This window comes from Girardinichthys multiradiatus, chromosome 12 (assembly GCF_021462225.1).
Source record: "Girardinichthys multiradiatus isolate DD_20200921_A chromosome 12, DD_fGirMul_XY1, whole genome shotgun sequence".
In the NCBI taxonomy this organism is placed as follows: Eukaryota; Metazoa; Chordata; class Actinopteri; order Cyprinodontiformes; family Goodeidae; genus Girardinichthys; species Girardinichthys multiradiatus.
In genome coordinates, this window is record NC_061805.1 from 9,591,329 (window position 1) to 9,619,202 (window position 27,874).

The 27,874-nt window shown below is 39.1% G+C and overlaps 1 protein-coding gene across 4 annotated transcripts in view; it reads left to right on the forward strand.

The window, feature by feature from the left end:
- sema4c (sema domain, immunoglobulin domain (Ig), transmembrane domain (TM) and short cytoplasmic domain, (semaphorin) 4C) overlaps positions 1-27,874 on the forward strand; it is a 132,454-nt gene that overhangs the window by 77,057 nt on the left and 27,523 nt on the right. For all 4 annotated transcript variants that reach the window (XM_047381904.1, XM_047381903.1, XM_047381905.1 and 1 more), the window contains 5 exons: positions 13,677-13,831; positions 19,678-19,740; positions 22,392-22,490; positions 22,849-22,945; positions 26,977-27,096. In XM_047381904.1, coding sequence (XP_047237860.1) covers positions 13,677-13,831; positions 19,678-19,740; positions 22,392-22,490; positions 22,849-22,945; positions 26,977-27,096 — 534 coding nt within the window. The remainder of the gene's footprint in view (positions 1-13,676; positions 13,832-19,677; positions 19,741-22,391; positions 22,491-22,848; positions 22,946-26,976; positions 27,097-27,874) is intronic.

Below are 27,874 nucleotides of genomic sequence, written 5' to 3' on the forward strand. Positions count from 1 at the left end.
CATTTATGAAACAGAAATAGTTTTTGTTTATCTCATATACCAATACCAGAAAAAGTTATTCTGAATTAATTTCAGACAGTAAAAAAAGTTATTTTTTTATGCAGCGTATGACATTATCTGGTTTCACCTGTTCATCTATCACTAGCTTACAGATGTTTTCTGTGCAGCTTAATGTGAACTGCTGCAGTGGGTTAGTTTGGCAAACGCTCAAAAATCCAATAAATTATCTCTGCACCACATAAACAAAAGAAAATTTGGCTTTTAAACTTTTTTGCCCTCTGTCTGAATATATTTTAGTATTTACCACTGCTACTATCTACCACCATCTAGTTTAATACAACATACTGTATATACAGTGTGTGCTTGTTAGCATTCATTTCTATGGCAGGCAGAGATGTTGCTTTGAAAAGCTGTGACTTAAAAACAACTTGTTTTTGTGCTTGGTGCCACTCGCTGTGACAGTAGAGATGATGCATTTAGGTGAAGGAAACTCTTTTGTCAAGTTGACAGTATTCCAATTATGGCATTACAGCTATAACACTGACTGTTCAGTAAGCTAAAACATGTGGAAAATGTTTTGTTTTCAGCTACTTTCGTCTATCCCCTTTTATGTTTTACACAACCACCGTGGAACTAAGATGCTGATATGAATCAGTGTGAAGATTTCAGAAAGCTGTGATCTTCTCAGGGTTTAAGTGATACAACTCATGATTAATGACTAAATTCGATTTAATTATCAGATTAAGAGTGGCACTGATGTTACATGTACAGTGCTTTGCAAAAGTATTCTTACTGCTTTAATGATTTATTACTTTAGAACCACATATTTTAGTGGATTTTATAGTGATTTTTATGTGATAGACCAATACAAAGTAGTCCCTAGAAGTGAAGTGGAAGGACAAATATGCATGGCAGGTGTGATGTACATTTGTATTCAGCCTCCTTTATTCCAACACCTGTAAAAAATCCAGAGCAGCAAACTGCTTTCTGAATTCACCTAGTTAGCAAAGAGGGTCTGACCCCTGTTTGTAATTTGTATTGATCTCAGTGTAAATCAAGCTGTTCTGTAAAGGTTTCAGATGTTTGTTAGAGAAAATTACTTAGCAAACAACATAAAGACCAAGGAACACGCCAGACAAGGCCTTAAACCGTTAGGCTCAGCAAGGACATCATTAATAAGGGATGCAGCCAAAAGGGTAAAAGTAACTCTGGAGGTGCTGCAGATGTCACAGCTCAGGTGAAAGAATTTGTTGACTTCTATTACTTCTGCTTCCCATTAATTTGGCCCGTGTGGTCAAAAAAGGCTATTGTTGTAAGAAAAGAAACAGAAGACCCGTTTTGATGCAGAACGCTTTTTGTGGCAGACAAACTGATGGGAACATGGGCAAAGCTAAATACAGGGCAGTCTTGAGACTGACTGACTGAGGTTTACCGTTCAGCAAGACAACAACTCTGAATATACAGCCAGAGCATATATATAGTGCAGAGTATATTCATGTGTTCATGAGTTATTATTGTCCAGTTAGAGTTCAGACCAATTCAGAATAAAGGCTTGAAATCTGCTTGTGCTTAAGAGCTTTTGGTATTTTATTAAATATTTTTTTTGCTGCACTAGAGGCCTTTATTTTTCAATTTCTTGAAAGTAGGCAGACATAAAATGGGGTTAAGAGAGGGGAAAGACATGTAGCACAGGTCTCCGTGGCTGGTACTCGAACCAGGGGACATCCACGTTGAGGGCCGAAGCCTTTCTATACATGGGCTGCTTGCTCTTCCGCTCCGCCAGCTCCCTATAGTTTTAATTTAACAAGCCCCAATGCATTACTTATGTGTTATATTCCAAGATGGGGCCTAGATTAAACCCAGCACATTATAACGATAAGAGTAACAAAAATGCAGAAAGAAAACCCTTGCATTCTTTCTGTATACAGATGACAAACTAAACAGTAGTGTTCTAGTGGTAAGGGACCTAACAAGCAGTTTTTACTGGCAGGCCTGAAAAACAACCCAAAGCTGTGCCACAAACACAGTCTTGGATAGTTGTCAAGAACTGATTTAAGAAGCTCATCTTTTTTGCTGGCGATGTAAGCATTATTCATTCATGCCCCTGTGACCTTTTTTTCCATTGAGACGTTTCAGTGTTATTCGGCACCATGACCATCCTGTTCCAGTGTGTTACATTCAGTAAGAGGATTTGACACAGTGTTGAACATCAGTTCTCGACTTGTACCAGACAGAACTTGTAATTCACAGGCCGTGTATTTCTGAATCCATATCAGGATCATTGAAGCAAGAGGATTGGTATTTTCTATCTTATGGCCAGCCTGTTGCAAGAAGATTTGAGTGGAAGGGGTGTACATTTTGTGTGCTGAGTGGTAGATAGTCAGGTGAAAATGTTTTCTGTTGTCCTACTCTGCATCTTTAACCTGAATGTGACTGAAAAGAGACACATCTGGAAGTGTTCTTCGAGGTTTTTTTGTTCGCAATTATATCTTTCACTTTTGAACTCTGCCGGCTTCTTTTAACACCGCCTAGCATGTTTCATCACCCTGGTACTCACTTCAGCTGGTTATTGCTGCTGTTGTACAAGTCAAGCATGTTTGACCACAACGCTGTGATGGAAAAACCTCACTTGTTGCATCAACAGGCTTGTGATTTGTGTTGCTTGTTGTGGTTTTCGATCCCAACCCCCTATTCCATCCCCTCCAACCCAACTGCTGGTTTACACCACACCCCTCCTGCTTTCATCTTCCTGGTGACCCCCCATCTATTCCCAAAACCATCTCTTCCATGGACTCACATGTTCCATCCCTGTTTTAATCATCTTTTACCACATCCTTTCCCATGTTCATCAAGCTCTCTGTTAAATTCTGTTTTTTATGAGCATGACTGTTCTTCAAGTGCAGCAATACCAACACAGTAAGAAAGATTACCAGGAAATGTTAAGCCTCTTTGAGATGCACACAAGGGTTTGTTTAAATTAAGCAGAGAAAACAGAACACTTTTGCAAAAAGCCTGAGGTATGTTTGTCTTTCTCTTTCTTGTTTCTGTCACAATGCTCCCATTCTGTCATACACCTTCCTTTTCAGTGAACTTCACCGGGAGACAAAACTTGTACATCTACGTGGGAGTGTGTATTTCTTTGTGTATGCCATGTTGGCTTTTTTTTTTTCTCAGAAAGAGTCCCTGCTCTTTTGAAGGTCTGGTGACACTGCTTTGCCCACTTCATATTGCATACTTGTGCGCACCCATTTACAACATCTCTCCTTCCTTCTCTCTGTCTGCCTCTCGTTCAGTGTTCATCTCCGCTTCAAAGCACTACCTAAAATAGGCCTTTAATCATAGTTTCGGTGTGTGAGTGGCTCAGCGGTTAGAAGCTATAAGAGGAGGCTGGGTTGTATTTATAGCTGGCAGTGAAAAGGGAGGCTGATCACAAGGGTGAGGTCCGAACCGAGAGCCGACCATGAACCAACAGGCGGCCTGTGTGTTCCTATACTGTCCAGCTTCATGCAGCAATTTGGGTTTCTTATGGTAAAGTTTGGTTTGCATTGATTTGGCTTTGTAATGGTGTAAAGCTGTCAGTAAAATCCTGAGATATTCTACAATGAAGTTCTCCAAGACCACATTTAACAAGATGCTTTAAAACAGGACTGAGACACCTATTGATGTTTGATTTCTGAAAGAATCTGAGTCACTAAACGAGGTACTGAAGGTACCCTAAAAGTCTACTTTTGTTGAAAAACACAAAAAGTGAAAATAAAAATGTACACAACGATAATTTTATTTAAAACAACTTGTCAACCATTTCCTAATGCCTTCATCCATCCATCCATCCAGTCATGCTCTTCTGCTAATGCAATTGGATCCCAAGGACTTCCAAGGCCAAACAAGATATATAGTCCCTCCCTCATCTTTGGGTCTGCACAGCACTCTTCTACAATAAGGACCAAACCACCTTAACTGATTTCTTTAGATGCACTCACTACTCAATGCTTCCCCACATTGACAGAGCTCCTCATCATTTCCCTAAGGTAGGGCCAGCTTTTACCTCAGTGGAAGCTCATCCTCTCAGCTGCAGAAATCTATGCTCTCACCAGTACTTTCTCCAGCATCTTACTAAATGGACTTTACGTTGTAGGATGGAAAATTAGAACTGGTGTCTGAATATATGATTGTAAATAGTTATATGGAGTCCAGTGACTTGATTTTAAACCTAATAATAAATTTATAATCTGACGAGAATTGTTTTATCTTTTAGCTTTTAACCTTAATGTTTTGTCTTTAAGCATCCATCACTTGTAGTGCTTTTCACGCAGTTACATTGTATCCTTGCTTGATTTCATGCAGTCTTTGATGTGTTTTCACCTATTAAAAAAATCGGTGATGTGATTTGAAAGCAAACATTTCTGTCCTTGCTGCTGCATTTCAATACTTTCAGTGCATGAGAGCTGACTGTTGTTCTGCTGCCTTTAATGACAAGACACGAGCAGATTCGCTTAAATCTTGTTTCATTGTCAAGGTTTGCTTCTTGCTTGCTGCACTGCCATTTTCTTAATGATGCTGGCTTATTGCTGAATGATACTGCAGAAGCAGTTTGCAGTGGTTAGTCTGGGTGAAATATTGTCATTGCGGTGCTTTCAAGGATGCGCTGACACTCGTGCATCACAAAGCCTGCCTAGCTTTGCAGGGAGGATGTGAAACGTAAATGCAAACCCCTTCCAGGTGTAATACTGTTCTGCCATGAAGATATATCTAGGAAAAAGAAATTGTTTCTTATTATTTGGCCACAGAGTGTAGACACCGTAATCACGGTAATTTCAAATAAATTGCTAATAGATAGCTAAAAGAATGGAAAGTGGTTGCAAAACACCCTGAAATAACACGTTTTGAGAAAAGTCTGTTAACTTGTACATTGTTTGCTTACAAACCGAGTGTTTTGGTGATAGAAAAAGGTTATTATGTTAGAAGTGTTAAAGTAAAATGAAAGAACATCAATTTAGCTGCCTGCTGTGAGAGGGTGACGAGTTAGCATCTGTTAGCGTCTAGCAACCCTTATAGAGAGTGGGGTATTATTAGCGAGGTAGATTAAACATTACCATAAGGAAAACTTGTAAAGTAAAAACACCTAGTCTTAAAATGAATTAATCTGGCCAAAACCTAATACCTAGTAGCAAAACATTAAGAAGGAAATTGCAACTATTTTAACAAATTTTAACAGAATCAGAGAGCCTCATGTAAGAAAAGTCATAGAAATTTAACAGACATGAGTTTAGTCTGATTTATTCTTGAGGGTAACAGGATGTAAATACTGCATTATTTACAACATTTAACCTTTGGTGACATAAAACTTTCACACGCTTGTTTTTCTACCTTCTTGCTCTGATTTTACTCCTAAAAATGCAAAACAAATCCAGTTGCTGAAGACTAAAATCATCAAGGACTGGTATTCACTGATTAAGTTTACCAAGAGCGATTTTTAACTTTATTTTTTATAGGTTGTCTGTTTTTTTTTTTTTTTGGTGTAGGGTCATAATATTTGATCAATATTCTGTTGCCCTTAAGAAAAAATTACAGACAGGCTAAACAGAAACAGTAGCTCAAATCACATCTAACAATGTAGGTGAGGGAACAAGTCGATAGTGTCTTCAACAGTGGTCAGACTCACCGTATCACCATCTCCTGACACTAAACATTTGTACTGCTTCACAGTCTTAACCTGCTGTGTGCTGAACTTGCTAATTCAATAAAAAATTCCCAGTATCAGACCCTCCTGTGCGCCAACCATGGATCCTTTTCTAATATCTAGTTTTACACAGCATTTTTTCCAGTCTTCGTTGTTTTTATAAACTAAATATGCTTGTGAGATAAAGTATTTTTTCAGAACCTTGCATCGTTGCACGTCCTAACCTACCAACGCTTGAGGAAAATACCTCTGATTGGACATAGGACACAACCTGTGACTCATGGCCAATGTGCAATAGATTTGTTCCCCTTTGAGCCATAGCTTAGCCATATTATCATCATCTATATATAGATTTGCAGACTCTTAAAAATACAAAACAAAGTGCATTCGATATAAATGTAATATGGAATGCCTTTTTTTAAGGGTCAAATACCGAGGAACTATGTTTCTTAAGGGATGGTTGGTAATCCAACAATAGCTGTAATGCTGATATAAAATGGGGATTTTTGTGTATGTCTTAGCTGTTACTGGAAATAGTTTTTTAGAAACAGCTAACTGCTCTGATTCATGTTTATATACAGTAAGCTATTATAGATTTAAGTGTATTGGCTAAAATTAATAAGAGCTTATGTAAATCTCTTAAAAATGGATTTTAATCATCTTTTGTGTAGAATGAATCATCTTTTATTGGGCAGTTGATCTATTCATACATTTAGTACATTGTTAAATGAACGCTAAGATAGTTGAGATCATTTTTCATCATGAACTATCTTTGTGAGAATTCATGTTTATCAGTGCATTTACATATCTTCACGTTTGTAGCATTCTGTTCCATTTCTATTGTTTTTTTTTTTAGCACACTTCCATACACACACACACACACACACACTCATACAGTAAATGTTAGCCAGAAAAAAGTATTGTGCTCGTTTATCTGAGATCATCCGTCTTGGCCATGGTTCTAACCTGGTCAAGCCTTTCTGACTTTTCTGTGTTTTGCATGCTCTTTTCATTTTGGCTATCTGCGTTTGCCCTCTTTGTTTCCTTTATCATTTGTTGGACTTTCCGATTCCCCCATAGGTTCACCCTTGATTTCTTATTTCCTCTCCTTTATTTGTCTCTTCTCTTTTCTTTTGTTCTCCACAGAGTTGTTTCCAAGCATCAAAAGCCTGGTAATTTAACCCAAACTGCTGGTAGACATTCACTCACCATGTCCTTCAAGTAATAAAACTACTGGAAGCACTCTTAGTTTGAAGAACTCTTTTCAAATGTCTGCAACACAATAAATTCAGTACTGATTATTCTATGAATTCAGAGCAAGGACAGATGCTTTATGAACTGCCTCACTAAAAGTTGGCAGCAGAGTTTCCTCATTCATGTTTTGAATCCATTGATCTCAATGTGTTTTTCTTGGTTTTCACTTCTGCTTGATCTCTAATCAGAACAAAGGCCGGTTTCTGTTAAATTCATATTTCTATTTCACACAGTCACACACACACACATACACATGTTACCCTGTACACACACATTGATGACCCACAACTGTGGCCAGTCTTGTAGCTGTTAAGTAGACAAACCCACACTCATACAGATTACAGCCTCTCACACACGTATACACACGGCACATAGCCTCAGGCTGACACAGTGTGGTGGCAGATGGTAAGTGTGTCTGCGCGTATTGCCTCTTAATGACAGAGCCAATGTGATCAGTTTAAAAAAATCCACTCAGAGCAGAACCTTCCCTCAGACCTGGTGGTGAGATGTTCAAGGCACTGAGCAGGTTCCCTGGAGAGCAATCGAGGGCTGGATGCAAGTATGCATTTGCAATGTGGTTTTTAGTTTACACATGAACCATGCTCATTCAGTGTTGGTATATGCCTATCCTGTGTGTGCATGTACATTTCTGGATCTTTTTTTTGCGCAGCTGAGTAGAACACAGCAGATGTGCTCTGTTCTCCCTGAGGATGTTACCTCTCTCTTCACTTACTCTCATCTCGCTTCCTCATCCGCACATGCCCTCCGATGTTTATACCACGCTGCTCTTCAGATAATAAGATGACTTCAGTACTTATCCCCCTTCCTTCCTTTGGTTTCTCAGTCAGTCTTCTCCTTTGCCTCTCTCCTTCTGCTCCTCTGTACATCTTAGGTTTTAATTAAACTCAAACTTGTCCAGATTAGGAGGTTTGTTTAGACTTGGTGCTCCAGATAGACCTTTTGCAAATATGTCACGGCACATTTCGCTCAATATATACAGCCCCAAAGTCAAAAGTCTGGACACACCTAATTATTCAAGCTGTTTTGGGTGTTCCCAATTTTTTTTTTTTTTTTTTTTTTATGGTCAGCGTGTATGAAAGTGTTTGTTTGAGATACAGTTAAAGATTACATTGGCCCACAAAATCAACTGAACTTCTGAAGGAAACAGACTAAATTTAAGCTGTGATCTAACATGCGGTTACCTTTACCTCACTACTTTACAGTCACCAGTCACAATATCTGCCATGTGTTTTCATTGCATATGAAAACACAGAGCTTTAATGTAAAAATTAAACATTCAGTATTTTTGGCACTTCTAAAAGGTATCATTGCATGACTGCAACTATGAGATTAATTATCTATACTGCACATATGCACCACTGGCACTCATTTTGCTCAAGTGCTGCTCAAATGTCGTAGCAATGATTCTATAATATTGTTAATAGTGTTACCTAATTGCATATTACAGTAAGCTGACTCTTACTCAGTACTGACTAAAGCTCAGTCATCTCAGCAGCGCCTTGAGTGCCTTGTTGCTGAAAATCGCTATATAAATAAACTTGACTTGACTTAACTAGACTTGACTTCACTCAGCATGCTGAAAGCTTGAAATGGCTCCAACGTCCAAGCTTACGTATTTTCTCATTAATTTGGCTAATCATTATTTGACCACCGGGGAACACTACTAAACTGTGGATAGAGTATTAAACCTCCATCCTCAGATGGTCAAGCAAACATTAAGGAATGGAAAAAGGAAAATGTAATATCATTGCATCAAAAGTATTTTGCTCTGGTGGAGAAAATTTTGTACCTTTCATCCCAATACACATACACTATACAAAACTGAAACGTGTCACAAGCGACACACATACAGTACTTTGTAAATCTGACTGCACTCGATTTTTCACAAAATGAAGAGTGTAATTTGTTTACGTATGGACCTGTACAAATGTAGGATTTAACACACATACACGGCAAGACTAATAATAATCATAAGCCTTAATAAGTGTTTCCATGCAGGATGCACATTTATTTTATTTTAAAAAACTCTAAGAAATTAACAATTACTAGGCCATCTAGGACTGTATTTACCTAAAAAAAAAACATACCACTATTCTGAATGTTGAGTTCTGACAGTTCTGATATGGACAGTATGACTCAACAACCAGGGCACCATTCGAACCGCAGGCGGCACGAGCATTGAAAACAGTGAATATCTGTTGCATTCTTGTATATAAGCAAAATGAAAATTGAACTTTGAGATTTTTTAAACCTTTATTCTGTTTGTGTATGTTACTTTTTGGATTTAGAAGCACCTCAGATTGAAACAAGCATGGGCTGAATTGTTTAACCATAATCGCAGATTTTTTAAAACACCAATTTATTTTATGAAACCTTTAAACATTTTGTGAAAAAATAAATAAAGCAACAGGGGTCTGCTGCTGAAGAACGGGTGCGCTCAGGGGAGTTTTATGGTCATTCATGCAATGATCACCACCAATGATCAGACTGGTTAGAATTTTAGTATCTGTATGTGTGGATTGTGGTGTCTCTTGTGGAGTGTCACTGCATTTACCATTGCATTCGCAGACCTAAAAGGTTTTTTTGTTTGTTTTTCACTAAAATGACTTCCAATTAAACTTAAAGAAAATACTGTTTCAAAGCAATAAACAAAACCTGCTTCCAAGAACTGGGTTTGAATGAAGTACTTATTGTGTATAGAGAAATAAACCTTGAAGTTTAGTGGCATCAAGGCTGCATAAAGAGCATAATTGTTACAGCATGTTTATAGCTTGCTTCCAGTTTGTCCAATGTTGCTCTCTGTTTTTGTTCCCACAGATATACATACACTTAGACAAACATACACCCTGTTTGTTCATCCAAAACTGTCGTCTTCATGTGTATAGGTCTATTTCGTCCCAACTAGGCCACCACGTCACATGAGCACTTAGTCACACAATAAATCACACCAGTTCCTGCCGCTCCCTGCCTGGATTTCAGCTGCTATTTTCAGACGCAAAATAAAAGCATCGAAATATGTAAAAATATCCCCATTCGGTGTATGGGATACCATTATGTGCATGCATGCCTTCCCCTTTATCCTTGTTGTTTCGCATGTATTCTTGCCACCCAGATAATGTGGGATTGAGAGTGAGGAGGAAAACAAGGTGACATTGCACATCAAGCAGCAAAAGTGTGGAGAATGGAAACTAACCACTGTCCCTTTTTTCCTTTTTCTGGCGCCTCTGTTGCTTTCTTTTCTGCTATGCAACCCTAGTTTGTCGGTATGCTAATAAGGGCATCAGTGTGTGTGTGTGTAAACGTGTACATGCTGCTGAGAGAGGATCGGAAAAACATATTTTACCAAAAAAGATAGGTAATTTTTGGAAAGTGTGGACATTGTTAGGGTCAGGGTTAGACCATAGCCATAGAAATAAGTGAAAGATGAGTGGAAGTCAATTTAAAGTCCTCATAAAGATAGAGGTACAAGGATATGTGTGTGTGTGTGTGTGTGTGTGTGTGTGTGTGTGTGTGTGTGTGTGTGTGTGTGTGTGTGTGTGCATGCGTGTTTCTGTGTGTGGGTGCGTGCTGGATGGATACTGAAGAGCAAAGCAGCGGGTGCATCTTTTTAATATTTCGACATAAAAACCTCAGATTTATTTTGTTTGTTTTTGAAGTCGTGCAGAAGGGATTATAGAAAGAACATTCTTTTATCATCTAAACTAGAACAATTCCATAAACTGATTATATTTTTGTTAAAGCAATAACAGGGTTTACAGGGAAGCTAACATAGTATTTATTTTACTAAAGGAATAGAAAATAGTAAAAGCCTCCCTTTATAATAAAATGCAACCTGCACGAACAATCTAATCACCATTGCAGATTTATACCCATTATTAGCAAGCATCTATAAGCAATCTTATCCTCTGCATTCTGTCCATGTTGTCACTTGAAACTCATTTTCTTGGTGAAATAATGCCTCTAGGTTCCACAAATCCACGTGTTGTTGTGTTTAAATGCTCAGTAGAGCCAGGATTAGGCTGCTCCATTTCCATCAGAGGGTGGGGTTCTTCTTAAATGCTGCTGTGTTACGTTTTAACTGTCTCTGCTCTGAAAGCTGCATTTAACTTAGGCAAAGCACAATTTATGTTGTTTTCTAGAACAACTTCAGTTGATTTTCTTAATATGGAAATTACCAGCCTTAATGGAACTTTTATTGAACAAGTGTATGAATGAGCACGTTTTCGCATGTGGTTCGATAACAAGCTCTCCTTTACAACGCATTAAAGCTCTGGTTTATTGAAGGCTTTGAAAGTTACAGGGGTTGGACAATGAAACAGAAACACCTGTCATTTTAGTGTGGGAGGTTTCATGGCTAAATTGGACCAGCCTGGTAGCCAGTCTTCATTGATTGCACATGGCACCAGTAAGAGCAGAGTGTGAAGGTTCAATTATCAGGGTAAGAGTACAGTTTTGCTCAAAATATTGAAATGCACACAACATTATGGGTGACATACCAGAGTTCAAAAGAGGACAAATTGTTGGTGCACGTCTTGCTGGCGCATCTGTGACCAAGACAGCTAGTTTTTGTGATGTATCAAGAGCCACGGTATCCAGGGTAATGTCAGCATACCATCAAGAAGGACGAACCACATCCAACAGGATTAACTGTGGACGCAAGAGGAAGCTGTCTGAAAGATGTTCGGGTGCTAACCCGGATTGTATCCAAAAAACATAAAACCATGGCTGCCCAAATCATGGCAGAATTAAATGTGCACCTCAACTCTGCTGTTTCCACCAGAACTGTCCGTCGGGAGTTCCACAGGGTCAATATACACGGTCGGTCTGCTATAGCCAAACCTTTGGTCACTCATGCCAATGCCAAACGTTGGTTTCAATGGTGCAAGGAGCGCAAATCTTGGGTTGTGGACAATGTGAAACATGTATTGTTCTCTGATGAGTCCACCTTTACTGTCTTCCCCACATCCGGGAGAGTTACGGTGTGGAGAAGCCCCAAAGAAGCGTACCACCCAGACTGTTGCATTCCCAGAGTGAAGCATGGGGGTGGATCAGTGATGGTTTGGGCTGCCATATCATGGCATTCCCTTGGCCCAATACTTGTGCTAGATGGACTGCCAAGGGCTACCGAACCATTCTTGAGGACCATGTGCATCCAATGGTTCAAACATTTTGTCCTGAAGGCGGTGCCATGTATCAAGATGACAATGCACCAATACACACAGCAAGACTGGTGAAAGATTGGTTTGATGAACATGAAAGTGAAGTTGAGCATCTCCCATGGCCTGCACAGTCACCAGATCTAAATATTATTGAGCCACTTTGGGGTGTTTTGGAGGAGCGAGTCAGGAAACGTTTTCCTCCACCAGTATCACGTAGTGACCTGGCCACTATCCTGCAAGAAGAATGGCTTAAAATCCCTCTGACCACTGTGCAGGACTTGTATATGTCATTCCCAAGACGAATTGACGCTGTATTGGCTGCAAAAGGAGGCCCTACACCATACTGATAAATTATTGTGGTCTAAAACCAGGTGTTTCAGTTTCATTGTCCAACCCCTGTAGTTTTAAAGTAGAGAAAAAAAACAGATTTTGCAGATTGTGCACTATTTTAATGGTGATATCTTCTATATTCATCAATATGTATTGTTTTTAAAAGCTCTGGGTTGTGAAGAGCTATGCTTTCAGACGCATTACTGACAACTGAAATGCTACAGACCGCTGCACTCTTCATCAAAACAAAAGCTGCTCTAAGAGAGTATCTTTCCATCTTGTGTATTTGTATGGCCTTTCTAAACACATGATCACCTTATCGCACTTCTGAAATAACGATCTGGAACTTATCAGACTCACCCTGAAGACAGACTTGTTCTCAAAGTTTTTAAAGTAAACACAGATCTTTGGAAACGTTGCTTGCAGTACTCTATCTTGCAAGAGTCATTTACCACAAGTCCTGAAGTTCTATAGAGAATAGCTTTTGTTGAAGAACTTCAGTAATGTTGAAATTTTATTGCAATAATCCACAAGGCTCCAACAGGACATTCAATGTACAGACCAATACCATTATTTGATATACAATGCTTTGCAAAAGTATTCATACCCCACAGTGCTTTTTCACATTTTGTGAATTTAACTTCAGTGCATTTACACACATTCTTCCAAGGTAAATGCGTGGAAGAATGGCCTCTGGTCAGGAAACCCATAAATGAACAGACCCTAAACATACAGTCAGAGCTACCATGGAATGGTTTGGTGAAAAGCGTGTTAATGAGTAAGGATGGGCAAGTTAAAGTCTAGGCCACATCCAATTAAAATATGTGGCAAGATGTGAAAATGGTTTTAGAGCATAAAGCCAGCATTTGAGTTAAAAAATTAACCCATCAGTTTTTAGTGCTTATAGCCTCAAATGTTTGGAATAGGTTGCATAACTGATCTGGCTGGAGTTCTTCAGCAGATTAGCTGTCCAATGTGCAGGACCTGGCACATGCAGGAACCGTTTGGAAGAGAATTTGAAAATTGTGGAGAGAACACCATTAACTTTCCAACAGGAGATAAAGAAGAGATATACTAAATGGATGGCAGTGAGCTATTTACTAAAAGGGTGAAACATAAACAGAATTCGACAAGGGAAGTGTAAATATTTCTCTCATGTTAACTGCCTTTGGGTTTGTAATTTACATCAACAGAGGTGTAAACTAATGATGTATCTTTGTGTCTTTATCCAGATGGACTGGACAGCATGGCGAGGTTCAGCATTCAGGGAGTGTTCAACTACAGCATGCTGACTTTGTCTGACCACGAGAGGGTTTTGTACGTTGGAGCCCGTGAAGCACTGTTTGCCCTGGACCCCAACGACATCAGCCGACAGCTACGACCACAGGTAACTCACACATAAACACACAAAAGCATTTAAAGGCTGATTTGAATGCAATCAAACCATGGCAAAGTTGAATAAATACAGGGAAGTGTTTCTAGTAAAAATAATTACAACCTGACTGTCTGCAAACACAACAATTCAGGAAGTGTCTTTGAAGCAAGGCAACAAAATTAAATGATAAGGCTACATTTCCTGTCACTGGGACTCGTGATGGACAGTTCAGGAACAAAAGCATAATTCACGTAGCTTTGCTGCAGAGATAAACATTAATTCTAGCTTTAATTAGGACATCAATTTTAATAGAATTAGAACACGTGAGATTATAAAAGTTCTAAGATAAGGAAAATTGAAGAACATTAAACACCCCCTTCCTTTTCACACTTTTGTTTGCTCCCTATTAACACGCAGGGTGATCTTCTTCTGAAGTCCTTTTCTTTTTCTCGTTGGATGTGAGGACATTTAAGAAGACCCACAATATTGACTGATTTATACTAGATGTTAAATCCTTATTGGTCTTGTTAACACCTTACTGAACAAATAACTTCTGAAAATACCTCCGGATGGGGTGAAATTGGGGTGAATAATTTATTTGTTAGAAGAAAAATCTAAAAATAATTCATCACCCAGGTTTCTATTAGAAACTCATCCATCCATCCAGTTTCTCTACATGCGTTTCCTTGCAGGGGTGCTGGTGTTTATCTCCAACAGATGCTGGGCGAGAGCCGGCCTACTACCTGAATGGGTCGCCAGTCCATCACAGTCTATCAGAAATCAATTAATAAAAACTGACAAACTCAAGGATCATCCTGATACTAAAAGCAGCAATGAAAGTAAGGATGTTAATAAAATAAATAATTAAACATCTACAAAATAAAACATTAAAAACAACAAGATGAGTGTTTATTCTGTTAAATATAGATCAATTGTAAAAATTATTTTCAAAATTGTTAAATAGGTTCGAAAATGGTGTTGAAAATGATTGTGCAAAAACCATAACAGGTATCAAAATGGCAGTTCAGCCAGTTCAAGTTCAACATTCTGTGTCCCATTTAAGCTCTGAATGCTGTTTCTACTGTAAGGTCTAGCAGACCCATGAAGCATCAAAGAGGAGAGGTTTTTTTTCACTCTTTACACCAAAATACCAAAGATGTCTCATAAAAAACATTTGGAATTTTCTGTGAATTTTGTTAATGCTATACAGTCTATTGCTACCAAAAGCAACCGCACAATTTTAATGCTTGAGGCTGGAGCCACAAACTGAAAATCATGACAGAAATGGATGACTAACAATAAAAAATGTGCCAAAAAAACAATAGGTTTTGTATTTTATTTCTAAGCAGTTATCATCTAATGGTAAAGGTAAAACAATAAAGCTATAAATTAAATTTGCATTTTCTAATTCACATTGTAATATATGGATGTTTTTAACTTTTAGTATTTTCCTACCTTCAGTCAGTCTTGCTAGCTGAACAAATAAAAACACTTGTTAAAAAAGGACATTCATGATTAATCGAGAATCTTTACAGGATTTCTGCTGACTCATTTTACACGTGTTGTTTTGCATTCTCTGGGGTGTAATGCTGTGAAGGTTGCTGCATGAAGCCCATGTCTCCCTTATTTTTCTTCCGTCAGCACAAAAACCTGTGTTGTGAATACACGGCAGCAAACAGGACCTCCCATCCACCTGTACATACCCGTCCCCAGGCTCTGCGCATGGTTCTTACTTTAAGATGCACTCATTCAATCAGTTTTTTTTCTTCACTCTCCTTTTTTTATTGTGTTTTTTTGTTTTTCTGCATCACACTCTGGGGGGAAACCTGTTTCTCTCCGTTAATACCCTCGACTTGGCCTGCTGCGCACGCTCTAGCACATGTAGAGAACGCGAACCCCTCCGGGACTCGGTCGGGTTTTGCTTTGCTCCCTCAATAATTGGTCTGCGTTGCAATCAATACAGTTGCAGTGAAGCAATGAGGGTGCAGTGAGCAGCCCACAGCAGTTTGGGGGTTTCTATCTGATTTGCCACTGTAATGAGCAGTTATTAGATGCACACATAACAGAAACCCCGAGCACACTGTGGCACACAACAAAGCCACCGGCTTGTTTGAGTCAGGGTTGTGAGTCTTGCAGTAATGATAAGGCCACCTGTTGTCAAAGCAGAGAGAAGGAGCGAAGACAGAAAATTGACTGAGCCTGGACGAGGAAGTAGTCCACCCCTTCTGCCACCATGTCCCCCATCATTCTCTCATGCCTGCTTCTCCTTCCTTTCCACTAACTGCTTTTCTTTTATTTCTTTGCCGTCCCCCTCGTTCTCTGTCTTCATTACTTTCATCACCATCTTCCCACCCTGGATATTCTCTGGGGATGTTTTTCTCAGAACTTTGCAAACAAGCAGTTTTCACTTAGGTTTGCAGCACACACTTTCCTTTCCATTATTCAGTTACTGTACTCATGACGACAATCGAACCCCATTTTAATTCTCCATTATATACATTTTTATAATAAATCTGCACCTAAATGCACTAATTTCCCACTGTTCTTGACGAAGCACCCACACACTACAATCTGCTTTTAATCTGAATAGCTAATGAAATTTCTGTTTAAATTCAATTAGATTTAATTCTTAGGCTGTATTTTTTTATTGCTGTTCCAGGAAGTTCAACTCGCAGTGTGAGCAACTTGCAAATCAGGTTTCTATTTTTATTCAAATGCTAATGGCCTAAACATTGCCTGCGCTATTTGTGCTGACGTGGGCGGAGATTTGCAGAGGCCTTTGAAAATGCTGAAAGCAAGTGGCCGTGTAATAGCTCTGAGGTCATACCAAAATAAATGTTTGCACTGCGTTTCATTTTTACTTTACCTACTTTAACAGCAGATACACTGAGGGATAACTAAACACCGGGTTGTGATAGAACTGCATTAATGCTGCTGCCCCTTATTACCGCTATGCGTTAATGCGATGTGCGTTTGTTTTGGTGTATCATCAATGAGAGCTCCTTCTCTGTGATGTCTGGTACTCCTACTACAGCATGAGGTTATATTTAGCAAAGCAGTGGATGAGCATGGATAATACGGTGGGATATTTTTATTAATTCTAACATCCATGGAAACAAAATTAGAGGTAAAAATAAATGCTTAAAGCTGGTCCCTCATTAAAATCCTAATCAAATTAGTTAAAAGTTTAGGTCTTAGATGTTATATTTCACAACTAATTATTCGTTTAGAATTTACTCTTTATAATTAGAACTTCATCAGCTTTTAGTGAAAGTCTCTGAAGATTAAATTCGATTTAAGAACCGTGAGAGGAAGAGAAAAAGTCAGTTTCTTAATGCCTTACAAAAGCACTTGTGCCCTTTAAACTTTGTCACATTTTGTCACGTTACAATCACAATTGTTTTTGTATTTTCCTCTAGACTGAAACAAATTAGTATACTGTGAACAGGCAGGACATTTTTTGAAATCTAACACATCCAAAAAGTGTGCAATGCATTTTAATCAACCCTTTACCCTTTACTTAGATGAACCAAAACTCCAGACCGTCGGGTGTCACTTTCTAAATACATAGATTTCAACTGTGCGTAATTAAATCACAGTATAAATGCAGCAGGTCTGTGAAGGCCTCTGAGGTTTGTTAGAGAACATTAAGGGGAAAAAACAGCATCATGAAGACCACGAAACAGGTCAGGGATAAATCTGCAGAGAGGATTAAAGCAGGGATAGGTTATAAAACAATAACCCAAAACAATAACCCAAGATAATCAAGACTGATTATTTAGAGAAAGAACTTCAATTTTTAATCATGGGACAGAAAAAACACATGGCAGAAGGTGGATTACACCAACAGTCATTGTGGTAAACAATTCGTTTTATGTTTTATTTTTATTTAAGGCCATTAAAAGCCATAGTTGCTGTAGCACTTAATGACCATTCTATATTTTAAGGTGCAGTTTATCTACCAGCGCATTGCTTTGTAAACGTTCTTTGTTTGATTGCAGTTGGTTTACATCCAGTGGAGGTTTGCAGCCGCTCTGTGGCTTTAATAGCCAGTATAATTAGAACTAATGGTCAGTAAAATGTCAAAGGAAACATGGTAGATTTCTCTGACCTTTGTCCACAGAGCAGAGTTCAGCCAGGTGTTCTTGAGGAAAATGCGTTTTAACATTTCTCGCTCCACGTTTCAGTAGTACACCACGATGTTCTCTCCACAGTCTGACTTTGATCCTTCCAGAGAGCGGTAGTGTTTAATCATCAGTTATGTCCCTCCAATAAGGCTCTCACAGTGTCCAACTCAATACTAGCAGTGGGTTTAATGGAGCCGAAGACAGAAACAACACAACCACGGAATGAGTCTGGGTTGCTTAAGTGACATTTTTCTGTTTTTACTCTAAACCACCTACAGCTCAGTCTGTGAATTATATTAACTGACCAAAGGGTGTGTGGCTCAGCAAGGCGAAGCTTACATTTCTGCAAATACAGTCGTGTGACACAAATAAGGACACCCTGCAACAACCTGTTTGTAACTATATATTTCGAAATGTGCTTTTTTAATGTAAATGTTAACCGAACTACAAAATTCAAGACAAATACACAAAAAAAAAAAAAAAACTGAAGAAAATACTTTCAACATTTTCTGTAAAAATGCAATTAAAATAGAAATTTCTGGTGGAATTTTTTCGTATTTAAATGGCAAACAAAAACACGCACAAGCACATCACATTAGTTGAACATAATTATAACATGGCTACTAAGCATTCTGTGGGAGATTTGCAATTTTTAAACCTCCAACATTTAGTCTGGTGTGCTCCTGATTGTTAAAGTGAGAGTGAATACCACGGTGAGATCAAGAGAGCCATTGAGCCAAAGACGAGGACTAACGTTCTTTAGACAGATGAGACTAAAAACTGAATTACTTGGAACCCAGACCAGAGGACATCTTTGGCTTAAACCAACTACAGCATTTGAAGAACCAACTTTAAAGCATGGAGCTGGAAGCTTCAGGGTTTGGGGAAGCTTTGCTGCATGCAGCAGGACCTGGCCAGCTCACCTTCATGGATTCCAACATAAATTCTTCCGTGTATCTAATGGTGCTTGAGGAAAATGAGAGACAATCTGTAAAAATCTACCAAGAGCAGGCAGAAAATTCGGAAATGGAAAGTCATGGGAAAAGTCAAGGCCCAGATCTTGATCTCATTAAGATGCTGTGGGGTGACTTAAAACAATCTGTGCATGGAAGAAACCCCTTAAGACATCTTATAGCTGAAAGTGAGGAGTGGGGAAAATCTTCCTCAGACCGGGCTGGCAGATGGCTGCAAGAAGCATCTCACTGATTTCTCCCAATAGGGGGTGACACTCGCATTAAGAGGGTAGGGTGTCCTAACTTAGTTAGAAAACACATTTTTCCACACATATTGTTGATAAGTAAAACAATGCTATTTTTGTTGTTTAAGTGTAATTAAATAATTTCTATTCCAGAAAAGAAAAAAATAGGACTAGACCACATGTGTGGCATTTCTTAATAAAGAACTGAATATTTAATGGGGTGTCCTAATTTGTTTCACATGAATATCTAGGAATATATTTAGTGCATCAAAATGTGTGTAAAAGTAACTCATATCTAAAATATTTTTGTTGAAAAACAGCCTTAACATGAGGGTAGGTCAGTTGCTATAGTTACAGCAACTGGTGGGCAATAGTGCAGAGAATTGGCAGAGCAGTAAGATGTCTCTTTTTTTCCTTTTTAGTGTAATATGTTTTAAAGTGCATATCATAGGAGTCTAAGGAAGGAATTTATGATGTACTGCCTACAGGTGAAAGGCCGACAACCATCACATTTGTCTCTGTCTTACCCCCAGATCGACTGGCCGGCTCCGCAGGATAAGAAGAGGGAGTGCGTTTCCAAAGGGAAGAACAACCAGGTAAAGTGGATCTTAACTGACAGCCCTGCATTTCTGTAAGATGGTTTCCTCCGTTGGTGAGCAGCGTGCAACTTGTTCTGAAAATAATAGCCCATACTGTAAGTGCAACATTTTTCAGTTGACTTAATTACATTTTGTTAAATCTGCGAGGGGTTTCCAAATTGGAAACTTTCCAGTCATTCCATTAGCACACAGAGAAGTCTATCATTCAGACAGGGTCAGGCTCAGCAACTTTTTAAAGCGCCTGAATTCAGCATGTCTTTTGTCTTCAGCAGCAGAAAGCAGATTGCTGCGCTGCTCCAAAAAGGATAGAAAGTCAGAAGGGGTTTGGTAACACTGCAGTCCGACACAACAAGATGTGACTGCACTCGAAACACGCACACAGCTCTGCAAATCTGGTTTGAATATACCTTGCACATCTACCACACAAAAATAAGAATTATCACATTTTGGATTAAATTTAAGGTAACATTTCCATAATTAAAGGGACAGTTTAGGATTTTTGAAGTGAGGTTTTGTCCAATAGTTATAGGCAGTGGATAACTCTCACTCTAGCTAAACCTAATGTAGCGGTATTCCAGGTTAGTTGTTCCTGGACAAGGAACTGAGGCAAAGCAGACTTCTACTGTCTAAAAAAACCATCCTGCCTTAAAAGTGTCATAATGGTTTATGCTAACACTATTTTATGAACCTTTAAAACTGTCATTATGTTTGCATTGGGTGGTTATTTACTAAGACTCTGCTAATTGTTTACACAGGAAATGAGTCATAAGGCGGTGCCTCACCAACAGTCTTCCTGAGTGAAACAAGTCCTGAAAACTGAACATGTTAAGCATTTCTGGTCAGAGAAACTTTGTAATATAAAAGCAAAGTGGTTTTGAAAAAAAGTAATAAACATAGTGGTTTAAATGAACACTAGTTTATTTTTTACGCTACCCGTCTTTTCTTTTAAGTAGTAATCCTGACTGGAAACCGTTTACATGTTACCTTCTCAGTTGTTAGGGTCTCACCATCTCCAAGCTCTTTTTCCTGTTATCAGGGCTTCTCTGTAAATGGCCACCCAGTGCAAGCGTGGCAACGGATTTAAGATTCATAAAACAGTGTTTGCATAAACCGCTATGATGTTTTAGACATAGGAGTTGTTTCAAGACAGACTTATTTAGTCGATTTTGGTCTTGACCCCTCCCAGACTAGCTATTAGCTTCACACTCCAGGTCCAACTAATCTGAATTTAACCTAAATAAAGGCACTAAGAAAGTTTTCTAGTGGATGTATGATCCTAACTCCTTTAAATCATTTATTCAGAACCATAAATTAAATATAAGACTCTACACTTTCAACTTACAAGTCTCCTGTGTATGTTCTACCTTTCTAAACTACTCTTTGATTAAACTGTACCTGTATGTTCCCGTTCTCACCATCAGCTGAGGTACACTAGCAGAAACGGACAGTGAGTTTTCCTGAGCCAGGTCTGCACTTAAACCTCACCAGGAGCCTCCATTTGCTTAGGCTGTATGCTGTCTATGAGCAAGAAATCCTGCTTAATATTTTACAGTAACTCACAACTTTTGATGTGATTTTCGGTAGAAAGAGGAAATAGTGCATTGGAGAGCAGCAGAAGCAGCAGTGCTTTGAAACTGGCTCTGAGTAGAGTAAAAAATACATGTTAAAGAAGTTAAGGTGGATCTTAAGAAACACAGGGACTGTTTCACATAGCTATTAATAGTTGATGCATATGCAAATCCCTAAAAATCTGCAGATTGAGCACAGTTTAATTCATACTTGGCACAAACTAGCGGAAAAAAAAGGTAGGGCAGTGATTGCAATCAGAGTATTAGCCTTGAGAGACACATGCTTACCAGTACAGTGTTCTTGCAAAAGTATTCACATCCCTTGAATTTTTTCCACATTTTGCCACGATACAAAAATAAACTTAAATATAAATCAACACAAGGAGCGCAAAACTGTTAAGTGGAAGACAAAAAATCCAAGAATTTTGTGACAAGCATTCACCCACTGTAGTATGAATGAATGTGAAAGGTACTGTAAACTTTGGTTAAAAAATAACAATCTGGCTGTTGTTCCAATAATTGTTTTGCCTTACATAGGCCAGTGCAGGCAGATTTGCTAGTTTTTCTGTATCATGCTGAACTGTCTGCCCGGCTGTTGCAGAGACAACATCAACTAGATGCACTGAATTATTCATTCCGTTGGTATGCGTCATTTCTGAGCATCTGTTTTCATTTCCATTCAAAGAGTTTCATTCTTCATTTATCACCGTGCAGACATTAAAGGGCACTCCTCATAAAGCTCTGCATTAATTATTCTGTGAATTATTCTCTGGAATTGTCTATGACTTTCCTCTTCATTTTAGATTATTCAGATAATTTGTAAAAGCATTATCTGTTAAGTGATGCAGTAAATGGGACACTGAACGCATGTGCTGCTTCTTTCTTTTCTTTTTTCAACACGAAAAATTAAGAAAATGAATAGGAGCTTGTTTGTAAATGCATTTCCAGTGACTACAGAGCTCTCATTGAAGTAATAAGTAAAGTCCTGGTGGTGCTTAAAAAATGTCACAGTGACTTAATGCACTTTTAACTTTGATAACACCATTCCAATTATTCCTTCTCTTCCTCTTCCCTTCACAGACTGAGTGCTTTAACTACATTCGGTTTCTACAGAGCTACAACCACACACACCTCTACACCTGCGGCACCTATGCCTTCCAGCCCAAATGCAATTACATTGTAAGTATTCATGTGTGCCTTTGTTTTTCTAGATTGAGTCATGGCAAGCAGTGGCTGACAGGTGTCAACCTGACACATCTGACCCGGGGCCCATGCCGCCGTGTGACAAAATGAAAATAAATGCAACAAAGGAGAAGTCTAGCACACAGGGGTCAGCTGGATAATGCCAATGCTGCCGTGTGGGTTTAGAAGTGCTTGCATGCATGTTACTCTGATGCGATAAGACAACATGGCGTAGGGGTTCGTGGATGGGACGGATGAAGCTTGCAGCTCTGTCATGTGGGTCAAAATGTAAGCTGACCATGAACCACCTGTGTTCCTCATGGTTTTTTGTGTGGGAATTTGTGTTTGCTTGCAGAAAGCAGATGATTTTACTCTCAACCCTGCAGCTCTGGAGGATGGGAAGGGCAAATGCCCATATGACCCTGCCAAAGGCCACACTGGCCTCATAGTGGGTAAGTTAAAATAATTATATACTGCAATGTATACCTCCCTGTTTACATCATTTGCTTGTAAGGAACAAAGGTTCCTAGTACTTTTTCTTGATTGATGGTTCTTGGAATTTTTCTGAAAGTCTTTCAAGGTGCCCCAAGACATTCAGTAAGTAGAGTTTTTTGTTCCACCTCACACTGACTTGTGAGTCATTTAAGCATAACATATAAATTTAACATAAGGGGTGAATCAGAGTCTACATACAGTGCCTCGCAGAAATGTTTATACTCCTCTAGCTTTTTCATAATTTGTCACACTATATAATGGTTATCAACATTGTTTATAATTGAAAATCTCATAAGTTTAATATGCATTTGTGTTCAACGCCCCTGAGTCAATACCTTGTAGAACCACTTTTCACTGCAAGTACATTTGCATGTGTTTTGAAGTATGTCTTTACCTCCTCTGCACATCTTAAAAATTACATTTTTTTTTTTACCACTGATTAGTTTATGTTCAGTCAGATTGGATGGAGAGAGTCTTGCCACAGATTCTTAATTGGAGGTCTGGACTTTAACTAGCCCAACAAATTAATCTGCTTTGATCCAAATTATTCCATCTTACCTTTGGCTGTGTCATGGAGTGACATTTTGGACTTGTTGGTTTATTTTGTAATTTTGATTCTCCTTATGGCTCTTTGTTTATTTCTTAAGTTATTGTTTCTATGTTCCCCTCTAGTTTCTCTGTTTACTTTAGTTCATAGTTATTCTAGTTCTTTATTTCCTCCTCTGATTTATTCTCTTGCTTAGTTTGTGTTTTCTGTTTTAGTCCTTTCACCCATCCTCAGCCTTTGTATTTGTTTCATCTGTTCCTTGTCACACCTGTTCCCTGTTTCTTTGATTACCTGCCTTTTGTTCCCCTCTCTGTGCTCTGTGTATATTAGTTGTTCTGTTTGTTTAGTTCCTCGCTGGTTCCTTGTTTCTATGTCGGTGATGTCTATGCTTCGTTTATGCTACGCTACGTTTCTATGTCTATGCTTCGTTTATGCTATGTGTACCATGACTATGTTTTGTTCATGCTTCGTTTTGCCATACTACCTGGAGTGTGGAATAAATTATGATGCGGCTACCGAGCTCTGTTCTGCGTTTTGGTCCGACCCACAGTCCTTCCCCGACATTAGGAACCAGCCAACAGATGGACCAAGCAGACAATGAGAGGATTACTTTGTTTGAGTATTTCCGACGTGCCGCGGAGAAGAGCGCACGTCAGGCTGCAGAGGAGAGAGAGCAGCGGACACCGTTTTGGGGCACACCTCCGAGGCGCCTGCATCCTCGCCGCAGACCTCCGAGGCGCCTGCATCCTCGCCGCAGACCTCCGAGGCGCCTGCATCGTTGGCTACTTCGTCACTGCCGGCCTCCGGATCATCGGCCTCCTGAATTTTGTTATGCGCCCCTGGAGATTATGGACTTTGGTTTTGTTGTTTTGTTTATTGGGAGTTATTTTTGTTTTGGACTCTGCCTCCATTCCCACACCATGCTTCGGTGGAGCCCATGGATGGGCTGTCTCCAAGACCTGGTCCTGAGCACCTGCTCAGTTTCTTCTGGGGGGTGTTACTGGAGATACGGACTGACTTTTTGACTTTGATTGACACACCAGAGCCTGACTCTTTGCCTGACTTCGTCACTGCCGGCCTCCGGATCATCAACCACTTCGATGGCTACTTCGTCACTGCCGGCCTCCGGATCATCAACCACTTCGATGGCTACTTCGTCGCAGGTCTCCGGATCATCAGCCTCCTGGATTTTGTTATGCGCCCCTGGAGATTATGGACTTTGGTTTTGTTTATTGGGAATTATTTTTGTTTTGGACTCTGGCCCTCCTCCCAAGGCCCCCCTCCGCCCGCCCTGGTCGGGTTGTTTTGAACTTTTGTTTTAGTCTCCAAGTGGTCGTCTGGAATCCGACCTTGAGGAGGGGGTTATGTCATGGAGTGACATTTTGGACTTGTTGGTTTATTTTGTAATTTTGATTCTCCTTATGGCTCTTTGTTTATTTCTTAAGTTATTGTTTCTATGTTCCCCTCTAGTTTCTCTGTTTACTTTAGTTCATAGTTATTCTAGTTCTTTATTTCCTCCTCTGATTTATTCTCTTGCTTAGTTTGTGTTTTCTGTTTTAGTCCTTTCACCCATCCTCCGCCTTTGTATTTGTTTCACCTGTTCCTTGTCACACCTGTTCCCTGTTTCTTTGATTACCTGCCTTTTGTTCCCCTCTCTGTGCTCTGTGTATATTAGTTGTTCTGTTTGTTTAGTTCCTGGCTGGTTCCTTGTTTCTATGTCGGTGATGTCTATGCTTCGTTTATGCTACGTTTCTATGTCTATGCTTTGTTCATGCTACGCTTTGGATACCTATGCTTCGTTTGGACTATGCTATGCCTTGCTATGAGTACCTGCAGGTTTGCGCAAGTTTTGATCTAGTCTTTGTTTCATCCCTGCAGTGTGTTTTGTTTCCTTTTGGACTTTTATGAATAAACAAGGAAGTAACTATGATGCGGCTACCGAGCTCTGTTCTGCGCTTTGGTCCGACCCACAGTCCTTCCTCGACAGGCTGTATGTTTAGGGTTGTTCTCCTGTTGGATAGTGAACCTCCTTCCTAGTCTCAAGTGTTCTGTAATAAGCTCCATCTTCACATCAACTCTAACAGTTTCACTTTTTCTGCTGAAGAAAATCCTCCCCACAGCATAATGTTTTACCACAATGTTTAATTGTGGTGGTGCTGTGTTCAGAGTGATGTGCATCTTCTTCAGCATACTTGCTATGTCCTCTAGATTATTGCAAACTGTAAACAGGACTTCTTATGGTGATCCTTTAACAGTGACTTTCTTCTTGACACTCCAACAGAGGCCAGATTTTTGGAGTCGACAAGTAATAATTTTCCTGCCAACTGATTTTCCCACCTGAACTATTGATCTCTGTTGCTCCTCTGGAGTTACTGTAGGCTACTTGGCTGCTTCTCTATTAAATTCCCCCCCTGTCAAGTACCTCTTGATAGGTTTTCAGTTGTGTCATACTATTTGATTATGATAATGAAGATGAGGTATCCAAAGCTTGGCATTTTGCTTTACCCTGATTTAAACTCTCTCCATAGCTTTATCCTTTACCTGTCTGATTTGTTCCTTGGTCTTCACGATGCTGTTTCTTCACTAATGTTCTCTAAGGCCTTCACAAAGAAAGTGGATTTCTACTGAACCTAAATTAAACATAGGTGAAATCTAATTACTTCTGAATATAAATGCACACCACACTACTTAGATTTTCATTTGTAAGAAGAACATTTATATATTTCTTTACATTTCACAATTATGCGCTATCTAGTTAATTGAACACTTTTCCTTGGCACAGTAAGATGAAAAGCTAAGAACCTATTTTGAAGTATATTTTCAGGCAGAATTTCACAAAGACACATTATTTGTTTTTATTTTATTTGGGGCATCTACAAAATCACTATAGATAACAACCTGACAGCTACAAAATAATAGTCCATATGCGCAAAAGTCCAAAGCAAAAGAGAGCAAAAGACACCCAAAGGTCCATAGAGCTTTCTCAAAGATGCATGAAACTTTGCAAAAGAATAACTAAATGCAGGGAATGTGTTGACTTGTGCACAATATTGTATACATAAAGACTATTTATTTGAATAATATTGTATTCTTAGAAGATAACGTTTTTGTCTGAGATATATTTACCCTATCAAGAAGACATTGCCAACTGTTGTTCCATTTCTGAACCCAGAAAAAATGGAAAGAAGTATTACATCTGTACAAAAAGCTTCTCATTGGTTTAGTAGCCATACAATTGCACTGAGTCCAGTGGTGCAATTTAACTTTTCATGCTGCATTCCTTGCATTGTGGGCAGTTTTACTGACCCCACATACAACCATTGTTATAGCAGTTTTGTGCCTCCCAGCTGAAACACTAACCCTCTTTCATTGTAAGCCTGCATAATTAAGTCTGGTGGAAAAAAAAAAGTTTAATTAATGTCAAGTTTGCACTTTTTACAGATAAGGAGCTGTACTCAGCGACGCTCAACAACTTTCTGGGTACAGAGCCAGTCATTCTGAGGAACCTGGGCCAGCAATATTACAGCATGAAGAGTGAATACTTGCCTGCCTGGCTCAATGGTAAGTGTAAAACATATTTTTTAAATGTAGAGTAGAATAAAGTGGTCATTTATAAGAGAACAGATTTATATAGAGATTTAAAAAAATGTACTGTACTGCTATTGTTGCACTCACTACACTTTTGGTACACTCTGGGACAGGTAAAGCCCGATTATAATGATCATTTACTATTTCTAAGTAGATTTTTACCCTTACATTAAAGGTTAACCACCACTGCTATTATCTAATGGCTCATTACCCATATACGTTGCCATCTGCATTACATCATTACATAAAATCATTGACCCAGGGCAACTTCTCTTTGTCCTGTGAGGCTCTGAGTGGATCAACATTACTGCTGTTGTCAGAACAGGTGTCATCCAGTATTCTTCCAACTGGAGAAATACTGAATAAACTAGAAGTAACCAATTATGAGAAGGATCGGTAGGCATGTGAATGGTTAGTGGTATCAAAGTAAACCTGGCCATATACAACAAATGTACTTCCTCTAGATTATTTTTCTGCCATGACATGTTAGATTATGGCAAATTGTATCTTTTGTGACATGCAGAGATGTAGAGAACACACAGCACTTAGGAAGGTAGAAGCACCTGTCAAATCTTTTGAAACCCAAGCAGCAAGGGTGTTGCCTAAGACATCGGTCTAACTCCTTGGTTTGCAGTAATACTTGTCCACCAGTTTGTCTTTAATTCCCCATGGTTACCAACTCATATACTGGTCAGTGGGTGTTGGTAGTCTCCAAAACTGGCATTACTGCATCGGCTATGAAAATCAGATG